This window comes from Micromys minutus (assembly GCF_963924665.1).
Source record: "Micromys minutus genome assembly, chromosome: 3".
Taxonomy (NCBI): domain Eukaryota; kingdom Metazoa; phylum Chordata; class Mammalia; order Rodentia; family Muridae; genus Micromys; species Micromys minutus.
In genome coordinates, this window is record NC_137972.1 from 23,285,541 (window position 1) to 23,304,359 (window position 18,819).

The 18,819-nt window shown below is 36.5% G+C and overlaps 1 protein-coding gene across 1 annotated transcript in view; it reads right to left on the minus strand.

Moving 5' to 3' along the window:
* Positions 1 to 1,930: 1,930 nt before the first annotated feature.
* LOC308418443 (vomeronasal type-2 receptor 26-like) overlaps positions 1,931 to 18,819 on the minus strand; it is a gene marked incomplete at both ends in the record, with an annotated part of 31,777 nt that continues 14,888 nt past the window's right edge. Inside the window, 3 exons of the mRNA XM_080913818.1 lie at positions 1,931 to 2,823; positions 8,713 to 8,836; positions 10,167 to 10,391. Coding sequence (XP_080769944.1) covers positions 1,931 to 2,823; positions 8,713 to 8,836; positions 10,167 to 10,391 — 1,242 coding nt within the window. The remainder of the gene's footprint in view (positions 2,824 to 8,712; positions 8,837 to 10,166; positions 10,392 to 18,819) is intronic.

The window sequence follows — 18,819 nt, forward strand, 5'->3', positions numbered from 1 at the left end:
TATTTATTAAGGAAAGTATCACAAAATGATTGTTTATATATTTAAAATTTGTTAAAGAATTTATGAGATTTTAAGACATTATTTTACCATTTATTTATAAATCCAAATCAAATAATAAATTTGTGTTGTTTTGTGAGATTACTGGATAATGAATAGTCTCCATTAACCATTCAGTGACTGCCACAGTCTGTCCATTTACAACACACATGAATGTTTGTACATTTAGTTAGCAACATATATTTGCTGAACAACTACTTAATCTTTTGAATAAGGACCAACAAGGATGTTATTCCTGCCATCTATTTGGAGGTGCCCCTGAAGTCCTCTATTTGTCTGTTAGTGCTCTGTTTGGCTTGTAACATAATGGTCCTAGACTTTAAGAGAAAAATTGTATCTAGAAAACAGGGATTTCTTCATACTCATGGAATCAATCTGCCTGGCAGCTTTTACAAGTGAAGTGTATTTCATGTTAAGGTGGTAAGACCCCATGAGGACATAATTTCAGACACTTTGAACTCAAGTGTTTCTATGCTGTTCATATAAAACATTTTGAACAGTCTTTATTTTACCCATAACAAAGCAGATTTCAATGGATACTTTTATGCTTTTTATGGCCAAATAAGTTTACTGAAGTAAAAAATAAGCAATAATTGAGACTCAAAGAAGACACAGAATACCTTAAATGTTTCTTGGTTTTGTCATAGTATTAAGTCCAATAAAACAGTACCATTACAGTATTAAGACTATAGAAAACATAAGTAAGACTTATTCTAAAATATAGACAAACTTAGGCCATGTAGCCATTTCTGTGCATATATTTGTCCATGGTTGAGCAGTGATTCCTCCCAATATTGCCAGCTCCAACTTGAGTTTGTCCTAGGATGATCTGAAAATCATGTTTAAAGCAAATGATTGGCTAGATAAAAGCAACTACATAAAATGCCATATGTTCTATGATGGAAATTTTCATGATTTACTATGTCCCATAGAATTCCTGGCCTTATCCTACATCTCCATGCCTAAGTCTAACATCTGATACATTCCGTTTCTGAGAATGGATTCTAGTAGGTGTACATGGTATCAGCTCTTACTATGGGAAGACAATTTGAAACTCCTAACACTAATAAAGTACATCTCATGGAGGCTTTTCCTTTTCTCATGAGATACTCTATTTACTTAAGTGTTGGATATTCTCACAGTAAACCAGTATGTGTCTTCCCTGAGACTCTGTGTAACCTCTCATCCATGTTATTTCTCCTGAGGATAGAGAAGTACACAAAATACTCAAGAGACACTAAAAATGTACATGCTATATTGTGTTGCTTATGAGACCTTAAAAGGGGAGAAGCAGAGACCATAAAATTTCTGTGGCAAAATCGTGATTATTTTCAAATTGATTTTTAATGAATATAGTCACCACACATATGACTTATAGAGAAGAAGAACATTAACATTTAAACATCTGTTTCTTTCTGTTTCCACACAAATGATTTACTCTCATTCTTATACTGAATCTTTTCTAGTCCTGTCACAAAATGTGAGAGACAGAAAGAGAAAGACAGAGGGAGAGAAAGGGAGAGAAGAGAAAGAGAGAGAGAGAGAGAGAGAGAGAGAGAGAGAGAGAGAGAGAGAGAAATTTAGAGAGAGAGAGAGAGAGAGAGAGAGAGAGAGAGAGAGAGAGAGAGAGAGAACTGCAATTTAATGAATCAGCTAGTAGACAAGCAAAACTCTCCTCTAGCTGGAAACTCGCTAACCTGAGGTGACTTATTTCAGTGTCACTAGTTGGCTCCAAGGATCACAGGGATACTTGAAAAACACAGCAGTTCCTATTGTTTGGTGAAGTGCATTGACTTTAAACCTCTACTTTGAATATTTCTACCTGATTCATTTTACACAAATCACAATAAATTCTATTTTCTTAAAGAGGAAGTCATTTAAAAAATTTATTTTTCAAAAGGCCACCTGACTTCAGTATGATTACATAGCATTTAGGAAGAAATATACAGCTCAGTATACCACCACTGGAAGCCAAAATTGAAAGAATTTCCAGGGCCACCATGGTTTTACCTTTGGAGCTCTGGTAAGTGGGTACAAAAGAAATCCATACACTGCAGAAAACCAGCATGCTGAATGTGATTGTTTTTGCCTCATTGAAGCTATCAGGTAGCCTTCTTGCCAGAAAGGCAATAAGCAAGCTCAGACTGGCCAGAAAGCCCAAGTACCCCAGAACACAATAGAAGGCAATGGTGGAGCCCTCGTTACACAAGAGGATGATTTGCCCAAACTCTGACTGCATGTCAACATCCGGGAAAGGGGGATAGGTTCCCAGCCAGACTGCGCAGATGCACACTTGAATAATGGAACCACAGAAGACTATAGCATTTGAGAGTCGAGTCACCATCCACATTTTTAAGGTGTTTCCTGGTTTAGTAGCTCTGAAGGCTACAACCACAATGAAGGTCTTTGCCAAGATAGCAGAAACAGCCACAGAAAATACAACCCCAAAAATCATTTGTCTCAAGACACAAGTGACTGTTCTAGGTTGGCCAACGAATAGTAATGAGCAAAAGAAACACAGAATTAGAGAAACCAGGAGGAGATAACTGAGATTTCTGTTATTTGCTCTGACAATGGGTGTGTTCCGATAATGAATAAATAATCCTAAAATCATGGCTGAAAAGGCAGATAAACTAATGGCCACAGAGACTAAAGCAGCTCCCAGAGTATCTTCATGGGACAAAAACACTGCAATTTTAGGGAGACACTGATTCCTCTGGTTATTTGGATACTGATCATCAGGACACTTGATGCACTGATCCATATCTGAAAGGGAAGCAGTTTGGTTTATTGCATTCTATTCCCCTTAAGTATCTATAGGATGCATATCAAGTGTAAAACAATTGTTTGATTATGGAGGTAATGTCCCTGGTTATAGTCACTGAACCATAATATTGAAACCTAATATTTAAATTAGTTATTTTATTCAGAAGAGAGTAATACAGATACACTGTATCTATAATGTATTCAGGATTTTAGTGTACTTAAACAATATGAGAGAATAAAAAAATCTAGAAAAGACATTGAGGTGAAATCACACAATGTTAAAAATTTATTTGATTACACAGGAAACTAAGAAAAAGTTCATTTGTAAGCTTTTAGTGTTTTCTCTTTGTTCCCTTTGTTTTTTAAAAATAATTCATTGCTTGAGAATTTTGTATATGCATATGATGTGTTTTGATCAAATCTACCACCAATCCTCCTAAAACTCCTCTCTCTCCATCCCACCATCATTTCTCTCAAGTTTACTTATTTTCCACACTGAGATCTCTTAAGCCTGCCTGAATGCATGTCAATATAGGGCCATCAACCAAAACATGGGTAGCCTATCAGCACCACATATTTGAAACAAACAAATAAACACACAACACACACACACACACACACAATCTGACTCCCTCCAGCAGCGATCTATTATCACTTCCTTCTTGCTAAAAGTGATAATTTATGATCTTGTTCCCCCATCCATTCTGGGATTTTGTTTGACTTTATCTGGCTTGATGTGGTGCATGCCTCTCTGATTCTATGTTCTCAAGTACCCTGTCATGTCTGACAAATTATACTTCACTATAGGCGTCCCTTCTCTGGCTTTTATGGCTCTTTGCCTTCTTTACTGCAATAATCCTTGATGTTCTTAACCTTGTCAATTCTTAGTTTTAATGGAAGGTGACAGGAAACATCTACAAGCTAAAAATTATCATTTAATCTTCTGAGATGTTTTTACCATATACTGTCAAGTCAACATGGATTTGTTTTCTAGTCAAGTCTGAAGAAATTACATATAAGATAAGATTTCTGCTGTTCATATGCTTTTCCTCTTTATTTCGCACACACACAAAGTCGTATATATATATACAATCATACACACACTTATCACCAAGTGCTAACATTTTGGGGAAGATGTCTGCAGATCAATGAAGATGTACTCTCTTGTAGTGATTCTATATAGACAAATACATGATTTCTTATTTATTAATCAAGATTCTATAAGAATCCCTAAAATTATATTGGTAATTATTAAGCTCCTTATAATAGGACTGTTATTAAATTCTTTCTGGTATTAAAATTGCAATGAGATCTCTGTTAGTCTTTAAGTGTCAAAATCAAAAGCAATAGAAAGCAGGCATCTATAACTTAGAGCACATTCAAAGAGAATGTAAAACAATGAAAAAAAGGTCATGAAAAGGGAACTAATGATTTGGTGTAAGTGCAAAGACATAAGATAACATATTGACTGGGACTATGTATACCAAAATTCAATAATAACTTAGTCAAAAAAATTATGTATTTTAAATTTCAGTGAATCTGTAGTACTATTCCAGGGAATGAATGTTGAGTACTTACAGTTACATATGTAAACAATACCTATTGTAAACTTATTTAACTTATGATTTGAATTTATGATTGAACTTTTATAAAAAAAATGAAGAAGAGAAGGTTGGAAAAACCAAGTGATCTATTCCCCTAGAAATGGTACAAAAATCTAGAAAAGAATACTTTGTAGGCCATTATTACATCAACGCAGGGTAGAGGGCAAGATGGGAAGAACATCATAGTAGAATAACTTAGAAATAAAAGGGGACTTAGAAATTAAAGGGAAACTGAAAAACTAAAAGGGAACATAGAAATTAAAAAGCAACTCAGAAATTAAGAAAAAAACTTTTGGAGAGATTATTTTTGGAGGAGATAAAGTTTTTGGAGAAGAACTTAGAAATAATTATTAAAATCAATTTTCAGAGTGTTTTTTTTTTTTTCCTGAGACTTTCAGAAGCAGGCTGAGAGTCCTAGCCTCCAGGTTCCTTCAGAGATAAGAACAAAGGCTACTTTACACAATTGTCAGATGTTTTACTATGAGGTGCTAAATGACCGCACTCTCTGACCTCAAGAGGAACTGAGAGAGTAAGGCCAGCTATCACTGCAAAGACTTAAGACAGGTAAATGTGTGTGTGTTTGTGTGTGTGTGTGTGTGTGTGTGTGTGTGTGTGTGTGTGTACACAAAGCTCTAAATATTTCACATAAACAAGTCTTGCCAGTCCTTGACACTCTTTTCTTTTTTTCCCCCTTAGATATCCCTAGGATACAACCAGTCTGCCAGAGCAGACCTCTAACAGGCAGCCTAGGAAAAAAAACCTTCGTAACATTTCTAAACTTTTATGTTTAGAAACTGTGCTATTTTTTTTCTTTCCTCGATTTCAATTGTTTTAAAAATAATGCTGGATTTTGTCACCGGGAACAGTGGAGATCCAAAGACACAGGCCTGGTGAGACTGTGCTGTGAGTAGGCAAAGCACAGAGAGGGCTAGGCTGAGCACACTGAAAATACTGCCCTCCAGTTGGTTCAGGGGAGGAGGATCTCTGCCAAACTGAATTGGTATCTGCTTTGAAAGTCCTTGTGTGTAGACCAAATGCTCAAGCTATTTGCTACCTTGAACAGCAGAGATCCATGGACACAGGACTGATGAGACCGCCCCTTGAGTAGCCAAAGCGCAAAGAATTCTAGGCCGAGCACCTGGAAAACTTGGTCCTCTGGTTGATTCAGGGGAGCAGGAACACTGGAAAAAGAAATTTGTATATGTCCAGAAATCCATTGTGTTCGGACCTAATGCTCAGGCCATTGGCCACTGAGAAAAGGAGAGATCCAGGGACACAGGCCTGGAGTGACTGAGCTGGGAGTAGCCAAAGCACAGAGAGGTCTAGGCTGAGCACGCGTAAAACATGGCCCTCATGTAGTATACATAAGGGACTCAAAAAATTTCACCAGAGAATTTCTACAGCTGAAAACTAAGTTCAGCAAAGTGGCTGGATATAAAATTAACTCAAACAATTTATTATCTTTACTCAAAGGACAAACAAGTGGAGAAAGAAATTCAGGAAAAGATACCCTTCACAATAGTCACAAACAATATGAAATACCTTGGTGTGACTCTAATTAAGCAAGTGAAGGACCTGTATGACAAGAACTTCAGATCTCTGTTGAAGGAAATCAAGGAAGATGGCAGAAGACAGAAAGATCTCTCATGCTCATGGATTGGAAGTATCAACATTTTAAAAATGGACATTTTACCAAAGGCAATCTACATATTTAATGCCATCCCCATCAAAATTCCAACCCAATTCTTCATAGAGTTGGAAAGAGCAATGTACAATGTAAAATTTCATCTGAAATAATAAAAAAACTAGAATAGCGAAATCCATTCTTAAGAACAAGAAAACATCTGTGAGAATCACTATCCCTGACCTCAAGCTATATTACAATGCAATTGTGTTAAAAACTGCATGGTACTGGTACAAAAATAGGCACATGGATCAGTGGAATAGAATAAAAGATCCAGAAATGAATCCTCCCACATATGGCCACTTGCTTTTTGACAAAGGAGCTGTAAACAAACTTGGAAAAAGTACAGATCCTTCAACACTTTGTGTAGGTTCAACTGGCACTCAGCATGCAGATGAATGAAAATAGATCCTTTTTTTATCCCCTTCTACAAAGCTCAAGTGGAAGTGGATCAAAGATCTCCATATTATACCAGGTACGCTGAAAATATTAGAAGAGAAAGTAAGGTAAACCTTAGAACACATGAGCATAGGAGAAAATTTCCTCAACAGAACACCAATGGCTTGTGCACTAAGATTGAGAAATGGGACTTAATGAGATTGAAAATTTTCTGTAAGGCTAAGGACACTTTAAAAAAAGCAGAAAGAAAGCCAACATATTGGGAAAAGATCTTTTCGAACCCCACATCTGATAGATGCCTAACACTCAAGGTATGCAAAGAACTCAGTATGTTAGATATTATTGAATCAAACAATCTTATTAAAAATTTGGGTACAGAGCTAAAAAAAAAGTTCACTTTTGACGAATGTGGAATGGCTGAGAAGCATTTAAGCTAGTGCTCTCCATCCATGGTCATCAGGGAAAGGGAAATCAAAAAAACCTGAGATTCCACCTCACATCAGTCAGAATGGCTAAGAACTAAAACTCACAAGACAGCAGATGCTTGTGAGTATGTAGAGAAATGGGAACAGTTCTCCACTCTTGGTGGGTTTGTAAACTGGTACAATCATTCTTGAAATCAGTCTGGTGTTTCCTCAGAAAATTGGACAGAGAACTACCTCAAGACCCAGTTATTTCACTTCTGGGTATATACCCCAGAGACATTCCAATATACAATAAAGGCACATGCACCACAATGTTCAAAGCAGCCCAATTTATAGTAGCCACAAGCTGGAAAGAACTTAGACACCCTTCACTAGATGAATGAATACAAACCTTGTGGTATATTTACACAATGGAGAACAACTCAGCTATCAGAAACAATGACTTTATGAAATGTCTTAGAAAATGGATCTATCTAGAGAATAGCATCCTGAGTGAGGAACCCAGTCACAAAAGAACAGACATAGTATGCAGTCACTGATAATTGGATATTAACCCCAGAAAACTCTGAACACCTCAGAAACAACTCACAAGATATATTACATGCAAACAGTGAAATGAAACCCTCAGTACTTCTTAGGAAAAAAATAAGTGTATTTCACCCTCTCTGAGTGTGGAACACCTGGACCTTAAATCATCAGTAGTCCAAGAGCTAAGATAATAGTCTTGTGGCAATTTTTGGTATTCACATATCATTATTCTTAATCTATACTCAACAAGAAATCAGTTTCTTAGTTACATTCTGTCCTTCATATATTTCATGTTTATTGTAACTAGTGGGATTTCAATGCTTGCTTTCAAACCTCTAAAAGAATTAAGTACTGATAAATACATTCATATAATGTTATGACAAAATGCCTTAAAAATCTTTTAAAAAAATAAAGTGGAAAAAAAATTAATGTTGAAGGCAATACATTATAGGTGAAGTTTTTTTCTTGGGATTAAAAGTGCTCACTTTGGTGACTTTCTAAATTTCTTTCATTTATTGAACTTAATCATAAATTTATTAAAGAAAAATAATTTTGCACTTTATTTTTAATAAATATTCATCAATATATTTAAGTTACTGGAGTTTACTGTACTTTTACAGAAAGTTTTGGTAATCCTCACATAATGTCTTTAATAAAAAAGAAAAAGGTAGAGGTAGGTCTTTGAATATTTAAGGTATATGCAGTGAAATGGGAAGTTTAATTCACTAAGCTGAGACTTCATTCCCTCTCAGAGACAATTGCCTGGACCTGTATTTAATTGGAAAAATAATTACAGCAAGACACCATACTGCACACCTGTAATCCTGCACTCTGAAAGGTGAACAGCCAGCCTGGGTTGAAATCAAGATTTTTTTTTGTTTTGTTTCTCAAGAAAGGATTTTTCTGTGTAATTCTCACTGTCCTGTAACTCATTCTGAGGACCAGGCTAAACTTAATCTCCGAGATCCACCTACTGAGTGCTAGGATTAAAATTTGTTCCACCTTCATCCAGCAAGAACTTGTTTTAAATGAATAGGTGTTAGCTACATACTTGTAACTGTGTCTTCATGCTTTGTTTCACTCACCCCTGTCCTGCTGTGAATCATTCCCACATCTAGAATTCTTTCTCACAATTCCTATACTTAGAATTGTTTCTTGAAATTTCCACATTCAGAACCATTTCTACATTTTTTTTTGTATTTAGAATCATTTCCAAAAATTTCTACATTCATAATAATTTTCTAAATACCTGTTTTATTTGCAATCTCTCCATGTGGACATGGTAGACAGTCAAAACAACAGAATGGTCTCCCTCGAACTGGTGTTTTCCTAAATCCAAGTTGACAACTCTGACTGCAGACAGCAGTAGGAGACTGTATAATAGGCATGGGAGAGAAGAGAGTCAGTACATGACAGTCAGTATCAGCAGTGAGATGGTAGATTGCAGCAGTACATTTTTGTACTGTAATTATCAAGAATTTCCATGTTTTTAGAGAGTGTAAAGCCAAGGTGCCTGTTTCTATTTTTCTTCTCTCTCTCTCTCTCTCTCTCTCTCTCTCTCTCTCTCTCTCTCTCTCTCTCTCTCTCTCTCTTTCTCTCTCTCTCTCTTTCTCTCTCTCTGTCATTCTTGATCTCTCTCTCCCTTCGAACTCTTGCTTTATTATATGTCATTAAGCTGTTATTTTTATTATGCTTCAAAATAATGTTTTGTTATAGTTAAAATGATTTTGAAACTTTGAATATAGGTTGGTCATATACTTCCCTTCCCCTAATTCTGTCTAGATCGTTTGGTCTTCCCTGCTGACCCAAATTTGTGTTCTTTCTCAAAAAACTACCTACAATCCCAATAAAACAACAATCACTAAAAACATAGAAAAGCAAATACAAAAGCAAAAAAAAAAAAAAAAAAAAAGAGAGAAACAAATCAAAACAAAACCCACCAAACTGTGATCACATAAAATATTCATATAAATATTGTTCTGGCAAATTACTCCTGAACATGAGATGTGTATTGGTGTGGTTGTTATGCCCAGTCTTCCATTGGAGAAAATGTACTGGATCTCTTTAAGACCAAAATGTTTCCCATTAGTATTACTATTACTCTTTTTATCCCATCACTGAGGTATCTAGGGTGAACAGTTACCAATTAAGAAGATGAATGTGATTATCATTTTAAATTTTAAATCCAGAAATATCTGTCCAGGATATTTAATCACATTATGCACCCTGTGATTTTGTTATTTATTTTAAAACTCTTTTCTAGTTCTGGTATGGCTTAGCTCTTAGCACATCCTTAATCCTAAATAAAAAAGTTAAAATTAGTTTGTAGAAGGAAGCATCCCTTGCTTGAAAGTAACACCTAATTGAGGCTCAGATGAAGTGATGAATCAGCAAATGATTTGACAGGGTGAGTCAAAGACAGGTGAGATATGACACTTACAGAAGTAGAGAGAAAGGAGGTAACTTGCTTGGGTCTCACATCAACAGTCAGGTACTGAACTGGAACCCAGTGATGAAGGTTAAATGTAAATAACCTCCACACATTAAGTCTTTCTTATTGTTCTGTGTCCAGAAGACGAGAACTACTCACAATTAAATCACTTTGTTCTTCTTATGCCAAAAGGTGATGACTTCTGGCAACCCTGCTCTCTGAGGAATTCCACACTTAGAACAGCTTATGGTCCCAGCCTCAAAGATACTCACCTTATTGTGGTGTTCACCCCATGTTAGAAGTTTGTCATTTAGGGAAAAATGCTGAACACTGTGAGATTCAAAGACAAACTCGCCAACTTTCACTTGAGCAGTGGTGTTACCCATCAGAGACTGGTAATTAAGGATGTCAAGCTTCGTGGCAGAAACCTTTTTGTTCAAAACATTCTCCTCATTGGTACATGTTCCAAGTTGGCACTTTTGTAAGAATGGATGGAGCTGAGAAAAAACATTCAGAACGTGCACTATAAGTTATAGAGATGCAAATAACACTTGTTACTTTAACTCTCCCCTCTTTCTCTAATTGTATTCTTCTGTGGCTTTCATTTTTGTTCTGCATATGAAACATTTATCATAGAGCTTATCCATGAGAGCACCAGACCTACATCACACACACACAAACACACAACACACACACACACAGACACACTCTGACAAAATCTCAACAAATAATGGAGATAAGAGATGTTATAAACCAAATGTGCTTTACAGCAATAAGATATCTAAAAGAGCCTTTTCAGCCCACAGTGAGGGCCGGGTCTCTGTTATCAGGACTCAGGATCTGCCAGGGAAAGGCTGTGCTCCCAGAACAGCTGCACAAATGATATTATACCTAGACCAGCAGAGAGCCTGGGACACAATCCCAGGGAGATCTCACCAGGAGTTCTAAGAGCACAGAGCTCAAGGTGCTCTCTAGAAAGGGGTCCTTTTAGGCCTAGACAAAGGGCTGGGTCATAAGATCTACAGGAGAGACAGATGCCAGTCCGTGACAAGATCACCTATATTCACAGATAACAAGATGGCTAGAGGAAAACAGAAGAATTTACGCAATGGAAACCAAGAAATCCTGGCAACATCAGAACCCAGCTTTCCTACCACAGCAAGTAGTAATTGCCAAACACATGAGTAAAACAAGACTTAGATTTAAAATCATATATCATGATGATGATGGAGATCTTTAAGTAGTACATAAATAACCCCCTTAAAGAATTAGAGGAGAACAAGGAGAAACCACTTGAGTAACTAGAGGAAAACTCAACAAAACAGATGTGGGAATTAAAAACAGAAATAGAAACAATAAAGCAAACACAAAAGAGACAACCCTGGAGATAGAAAATCTAAAAAAAAAAAGAAATCAGGACTCATAGATGCAAGCATCACCAACAGAGTAAGATAGAGGAGAGGATCTGAGGGGCAGAAGACAACATTGAAAACATAGACAAAACAGTCAGCAAAAATACAACAGCCAAAAGGTTCCTCACTGAAACTTTCCAGAAGATCAAAGACACAATGAGAAGACCAAACTTAAGAATAATAGGTGTAGAAAAGGGTAAAGGCTATCAACTAAAAGGCACAGTAAATATCTTCAATGCAATTATAGAAAAAAAACTTTTCTACCTTAAAGTACGAGATGGCCAAAAACATACACGACCCCTAGAGAACTTTAAATAGATTAGACAAGAAAAAAATTCTTCCTGGAACATAATAGTCAAAACACCAAACGTTCAAAATTTGAAAAAAAATACTAAAAGCAGTACGTGGAAAAGGACAAGTAACATATAAAGGCAGATCAATGAGAACTACAGGGACTTCTCAACAGAGACTAAGAAAGCTAGAAGTTCCTGGACAGACATCATATAGACTCTAAGAGAACAGAAATGCCAGTCAAGGTTACTAAATCCTGCAAAACTCTCAATAGCCATAAACAGAAAGACCAAGATAGTTCAGGACAGAACTAAATTTAAACGATATCTGACCACAAGTCCAGCTCTACAAAAGATAATAATCGAAACCCTATCTATTATCACACAAGTAAGGAATCTACACCCTAGGACAACCAAGAAAATATGTAAGATAACTGAAAGAAGAAAGACACACCAACATTATTATACCTCTAACAACAAAAATAACAGGAAACAGCAATCACTATTTTAATATATCTTAACATCAATGGACCCAATTTTTCCAAAAAAGAAATAGACTATCAGAAAGGATATGTAAATAGGTTCAGCATTTTGCTGCATACAGGAAACAACTCAGAAACAAAGGCAGACACCACCTCAGAGAAAAACACTGGAAAAACTTTCAAGCAAATATCCCCACGAAAACCTGCAGTAGCAATTTTATTATCGAATAAAACATACTTTAACCAAAAGTTACAAAAAAAGATAAGGAAAGACAATTGGTACTCTTTAAAGGAAAAAATTCTATCAAGATTAACTCTCAATCCTGAACAACTATGCTCCAAATAAAGAGCACACAAATTCATAAACGAAACCCTACTAAAGCTCAAAAAATATACTGCACCACACACAATAATATTGGCAGACTTCAAAATCTCACTTTCTTCAAGAGACTGATCATGAAAGCAGATACTGAACAGAGAAACAGCAACATTAGCAGAGGTTATGAACCAATCAGAAACAACAGGCATCTAGAGAACATTTCATTCTAAAACAAAAGAATATAACTTCTTCTCAGCTCCTCACTGTACCTTTTCCAATATTCAACGTAAAGTCACAAAAGAAGCCTCAAGAGATATAAGAAGATTGAAATACTCTCATGCATACTATCAGATCACCATGGACTAAAGCTGAAATTTAATCACAAAAAAAAGATAACAAAAAGTCCACATACACATTAAATCTGAACAGTGCTCTACTCAACAATAGGCTTGTCAAGGAAGTAATAAAGAAATTAAACACTTTTTAGAATTTAATGAAAATCAAAGTGTAACATACCCAAACAAATGGGATGCAATAAAAGCAGTACTGTGAGAAAATCTCATAGGTCTGAGTACTTACAAAAAGAAATTTGAGAAAGCACACACTAGCAGCTTGACAGCACACCTGAAGCTCTAGAACAAAAAGAAGCAGATACATCCAAGAGAAATAAATGGAAGGAAATAATAAAATCATAGCAGTTATGGCCAATAAAGTCAAAAAGAATCATAAAAAGAATAAATCAAACCAGAAGCCTTGAGAAAATCAACAAGATGGACAAACTCTTAGAAAGACTAACTAGAGAGCACAGAGAGAGTATCCAAATTAACAAAATCAGAAATGAAAGGGGAAACATATGAGAGATACTGAGGAAATACAAGAATTTATCAGATCCTACTACAAAAGTCTACCCTCAATGAAAGTGTAAAACCTGGAAGAAATGAAAAATTTTCTAGACATATACCAGATGCTAAAATTAAGTGATGATCTGGCAAACAATCTAAGCAATCCAATAACACATGAAGAAATAGTAACAGCCATCAAAAGCCTCCTTCTCCCCCCCAAAAAAAACCCAGGACCAGATGGGTTCCATGCAGAATTCTATGAGATATTCATTGATGACCTAATAACAATATGCTCCAACAAATTTCACAAAAGAGAGTCAGATGAACCACTATACAACTCATTGTTTAAAGCTAAAGTATCTCTCATTACTAAACTACACAAAGACCTACAATAAGATGTACAAACCTCAATTGCATGTGGATCAAAGATCTCCACATGAAACCAGGTACACCGAAATTATTAGATGAGAAAGTATGGAAAACTTTAGAACACATAGGCAAAGGAGAAAATTTCCCGAGCAGAACACCAATGGCTCGTGCTCTAAGGTCGAACATTGACAAATGAGACTTTATGAGATTGCAAAGTTTCTGTAAGGCTAAAGACACTGTCAAGAAAAGAAAACGGCAGCCAACAGAGTGGAAGAAGATCTTTACCAACCCCACATTAGATAGAGGCCTAATATCCAAGGTATAGAAAAAACTCAAGAAGCTAGAGACCAGAAAATCAAACACCCTATTAAACATGGGGTACAGAGCTAAACAAAATGTACTCAATTGAGGAATTTTGAATGGCTGAGAAGCATCTATGGTAGGTCTCAACATCATCAGCCATCAGGGAAATGCTAATCAAAACAACCCTGAGATTCCACCTCACACCAGTCAGATTGACCAAGATCAAAAATTCAGATGACAGCAGATGCTGTCGAGGGTGTGGAGAAAGAGGACCAATTTTCCACTGTTGGTGAGGTTTTAAACTAATACAACCACTCTGGAAATCAGTCTGGTGATTCCTCAGAAAATAGGATATAGTACTACCTGCAGACTCAGTTATTCCATTTCTGGGCATTTGCTCTGGAGATGCTCCAACATACAACAAAGACATATGCACCATAAAGTTTATACCAGCTCTATTTATAATAGCCAGAAGCTGGAAAGAACCCAGATGTTCTTCAGTACATGAATGGATACAAAAATTGTGGTACATTTATACAATGGAGTACTAATCAGCTATCAGAAACAATGACCTTATGAAATTCTTTAGAAAATGGATGCATCTAGAGAATATCATCGTGAGTGAGAAAACCCAGTCACAAAAGATAGACATGATATGCAGTCACTGACAATGGGATACTAACTCCAGAATGTCCTGAACTCCCCAGAAACTACTCACAGACTGTGTGAACTTCAAGAAAATAAAAGAAAGGACTAAACCATTATGTGATCTCCTTACACATCAAGAAAACTTTGACTAATTACAGGTTACATCCTGCTTTGCATGTACATTGGGCTTACTGGAACTGTTGGGATCTTGATGCACACAATCAAACCTTAAAAAAAAAAAGCCAGCCCAGCCCATCTGCCTCCCAGACTGGCAGGTCCTAAAGGTTTAAAACCTGGTGAGTAGGAGATCTAGGAAGCCAGGGAGGAGATAGATCTCTGTGGAGTGCGCACAGAAAGCGCACCCCCCTGCCTGATCCAGGAACCAGGGACACAACATTGGAATTTCTGTTCCCAGCAGGCGACTCTGAGGCTCAGAACAGGGCTAGGCCCATCTGGGGTCTGGACCAGTGGAGATCCACGGACACAGACCAGATAGAATCAAGGGAAAGGCGGGAACATATCACTGACAACAAAATGGCAAGAGGAAAGCGAAAGAGTATATCCCAAGGAAACCAAGACAAACTGGCAACACCAGAACGCAGCTCTACCATAACAGCAAACATTGGAATGCCAAACACTCCAGAAAAAGAAGACGCAGACGTGAAATCACACATCAAGTTGCTGATAGAGATACTTAAACAATAACAGGAGGAAAAGCAAAAGGATTCAGAAGCTTTTAAAGAGGAAACAAGAAAAACACTCAAAGAACTCAAATAACTAGAGGAAAAAAGAACCAAAGAGATGAAGGAATTGAAGAGGGAATTTAAAATGGAAATTGACACAATAAAGAAAACACTAAAAGAGATAACCCTAGAGGTAGAACACCAAAAAAAAAAAAAAAAAAAAATCAGGCGTCACAGAAGCAAGCATTACCAATAGATTACAAGAGATGGAAGAGAGAATCTCGGGGGCAGAAGACAACATTGTAAACATAGACAAAACAGCCAGAGAAGATACAAAAAACAGAAAGCTCCAACCCAAAATATCCAGGAAATCCAGGACACAATGAGAAGACTGAACCTAAGGATAATAGGAATAGAAGAGAGAGAAGAGTATCAACTAAGAGGCACAGTAAATATCTTCAACAAAATCGTTGAAGAAAACTTCCCTACCCTCAAGAATGAGATGACCAAGAGCATAAAAGAAGCCTTCAGAACTCCAAATACGTTGGTCCAGAAAAGAAATAACTCCCGACAGATAATAGTCAAAACGCCAAGTGCCCAAAGCAAAGAAAGAATACTAAAAGCATTAAATAAAAAAGGTTAGGTAACATATAAAGGCAGACCAATCAGAATCACACCCGATTTCTCAAAAGAGACTATGAGAGCTAGAAGAGTCTGGACAGACATCATGCACACCCTAAGAGAGCACAAGTGCCAGCCCAAGCTGCTATACCCAACAAAACTATCAATCACCACAGTTGGAGAGATGAAGATATTTCAAGACAAATCAAAATTTATACAATATCTCACCACATACCCAGCACTAAAACGAATTTTAGGTGGAAAAATCAATACAATGAGGGAAAATACAGCCTAGTGAAAACAAGAAAACTTCTAAACAAGAAAACCAAAAGAAGAAAGAGACACAGAAACAACTAAACCCAAAAAAAGCAATAATAGTAGGAACAGAAACAACTATTCCTTGATATCGATTAACATAAATGGACTCAACTCCCCAATGAATAGACATAGTCTATCAGAGAGGATACATAAACAAAATCCAGTCCTTTGCTGCACACAGGAAACTCATCTCAGAGACAAAGACAGACACTATCTCCGAGTATAAGGGTGAGAAAAAAAACTTCCAAGCAAACAGCCAAAAGAAGCAAGCTGGAGTGACTATTCTAATATCGAATAAAGTAAATTTCCAACCAAAAGTTATCAAAAAAGATAAGGAAAAACACTTCTTCCTCATTAGAGGGGAAATCTGTCAGGAGGAACTCTCAATCCTTAACATATATGCTCCAAATAAAAAAGCACCCACATTCATAAAAGAAACCCTACTAAAGCTAAAAAAATACATTTCACCCCAAACAAAAACAGTGGGAGACTTTAATACCACACTCTCACCAATGGACAGATCATGGAAACAGAAACTGAACAAGGACACTGTAAAACAAGCAGAGTCTTTGAACCAACAGAATTAATAGATATCTAGAGAACATATCATCCTAAAGTCAAAGAATACATCTTCTTCTCACCACCCCATGGCACCTTCTAGAAAATTGACCACATAATTAGACACAGAGCAAGTCTCAGTCGATATAAGAAGATTGAAATACTCTCATGCATCCTCTCAGATCACCATGGTCTAAGGCTGGGATTTAATAACAACAAAGACAACAAAAAGCCCACATACACATGGAAACTAAACAACGATCTGTTAAACGATAGCAGGGTCAAAGAAGATATAAAGAGAGAAATTAAGGGTTTTCTAGAATTCAACGAAAACAAAAACACAACATACCCAAACCTATGGATGCAATGGAAGCAGTACTGAGAGAAAAACTCATAGCCCTAAGTGCTTCTAAAAAAAACTGGAGAGAGCTTACATCAGCAACCTGACAGCACAGCTAAAAGCCCTAGAACAAAAGGAAGCATATATACCCAAGAAGAGTAGACGACAAGAAATAATCAAAATTAGGGCAGAAATAGACCAAATAGAAACACAAAGAACCATTGAAAAAATCAACAAAACCAAGAGTTGGTTCTTTGAGAAAATCAACAAGATTGATAAACCCCTAGTCAGACTAACTAGAGGGCAAAGAGAGAGTATATAAATTAACAAAATAAGAAAGGAACGTGGAGACATAACAACTGAAACTGAGGAAATTCAAGGAATCATCAGATCCTAGTACAAAAACTTATACTCCACAAAATTGGAAAATCTGGAGGAAACTGACAAATTCCTAGACAGATACAAGATCCTAAAGTTAAACAATGACCAAGTAAACCATCTAAATAAGCCTATAATACCTAAAGAAATAGAAGAATTCATCAAAAGCCTCCCAACCACAAGAAGCCCAGGTCCACACTGGTTCAATGCAGAATTTTATCAGACAGTTATTGCAGATATAACACCAATACTGTCCACACTATTGCAAAAGATAGAATCAGATGGAATACTACCTAACTCATTTTTTGTGGCTACGATAACCCTCTTTTCTAAACCACACCAAGACCCTACATGGAAAAAGAACTTCAGTCCAATCTCACTTATGAACATTGATGCAAAAATAGACAACAAAATCCTTGCAAACTGAATCCAAGAACATATCAAAATGATCATTCATCATGACCACGTAGGCTTCATTCCTGGGATGGAGGAATGGTTAAATATAAAGATATCCATCAATATAATCCACCATATAAACAAACTCAAAGAAGAAAATCACATGGTCATGTCATTAGATGCTGAGAAAGAATTTGACAAAATTCAACACCCCTTCATGTTAAAAGTACTGGAAAGAACAGAAATCCAAGGTCCATACTTAAACATAATAAAAGCAATATACAGCAAACCAACAGCCAACATCAAACTTAACGGTGGGAAATTAGAAGCAATCCCACTAAAATCAGGGACTTGACAAGGTTAACCTCTCTCACCCTACCTATTCAACATAGTACTGGAAATTCTCGCTGGAGCAATTAGACAGCAAAGGGAGATCAAGGGGATACAAACTGGAAAGAAAGAGATAAAAACATCACTCTTTGCCAATGACATAATAGTGTACTTAAGTGACTCCAAAAATTCCACCAGAGAACTTCTACAGCTGATAAACAAGTTCAGCAAAGTGGCTGGATACAAAATTAGCTCAAACAAATCAGTAGCCTTCCTATACTCAAAGGACAAACATGTGGAGAAAGAATATAGGGAAAAGGTACCCTTTGCAATCGTCACAAAAAGTATGAAATACCTTAATGTGACTCTAACTAAGCAAGTGAAAGACCTGTATGACAAAAACTTCAAACCTCTAAAGAAGGAAATTGACTAGGATCTCAGAAAATGGAAAGATCTCCCATGCTCATGGATTGAAAGGATCAACATTTTAAAAATGGCCATGCTACCAAAAGCAATCTACAGATTCAATGCAATCGCCATCAAAATTCCAACCGAGTTCTTTATGGAATTGGAAATATCAATGTCCAAATCATATGGAATAACCAAAGACCTAGAATAGCGAAATCCATCCTCACC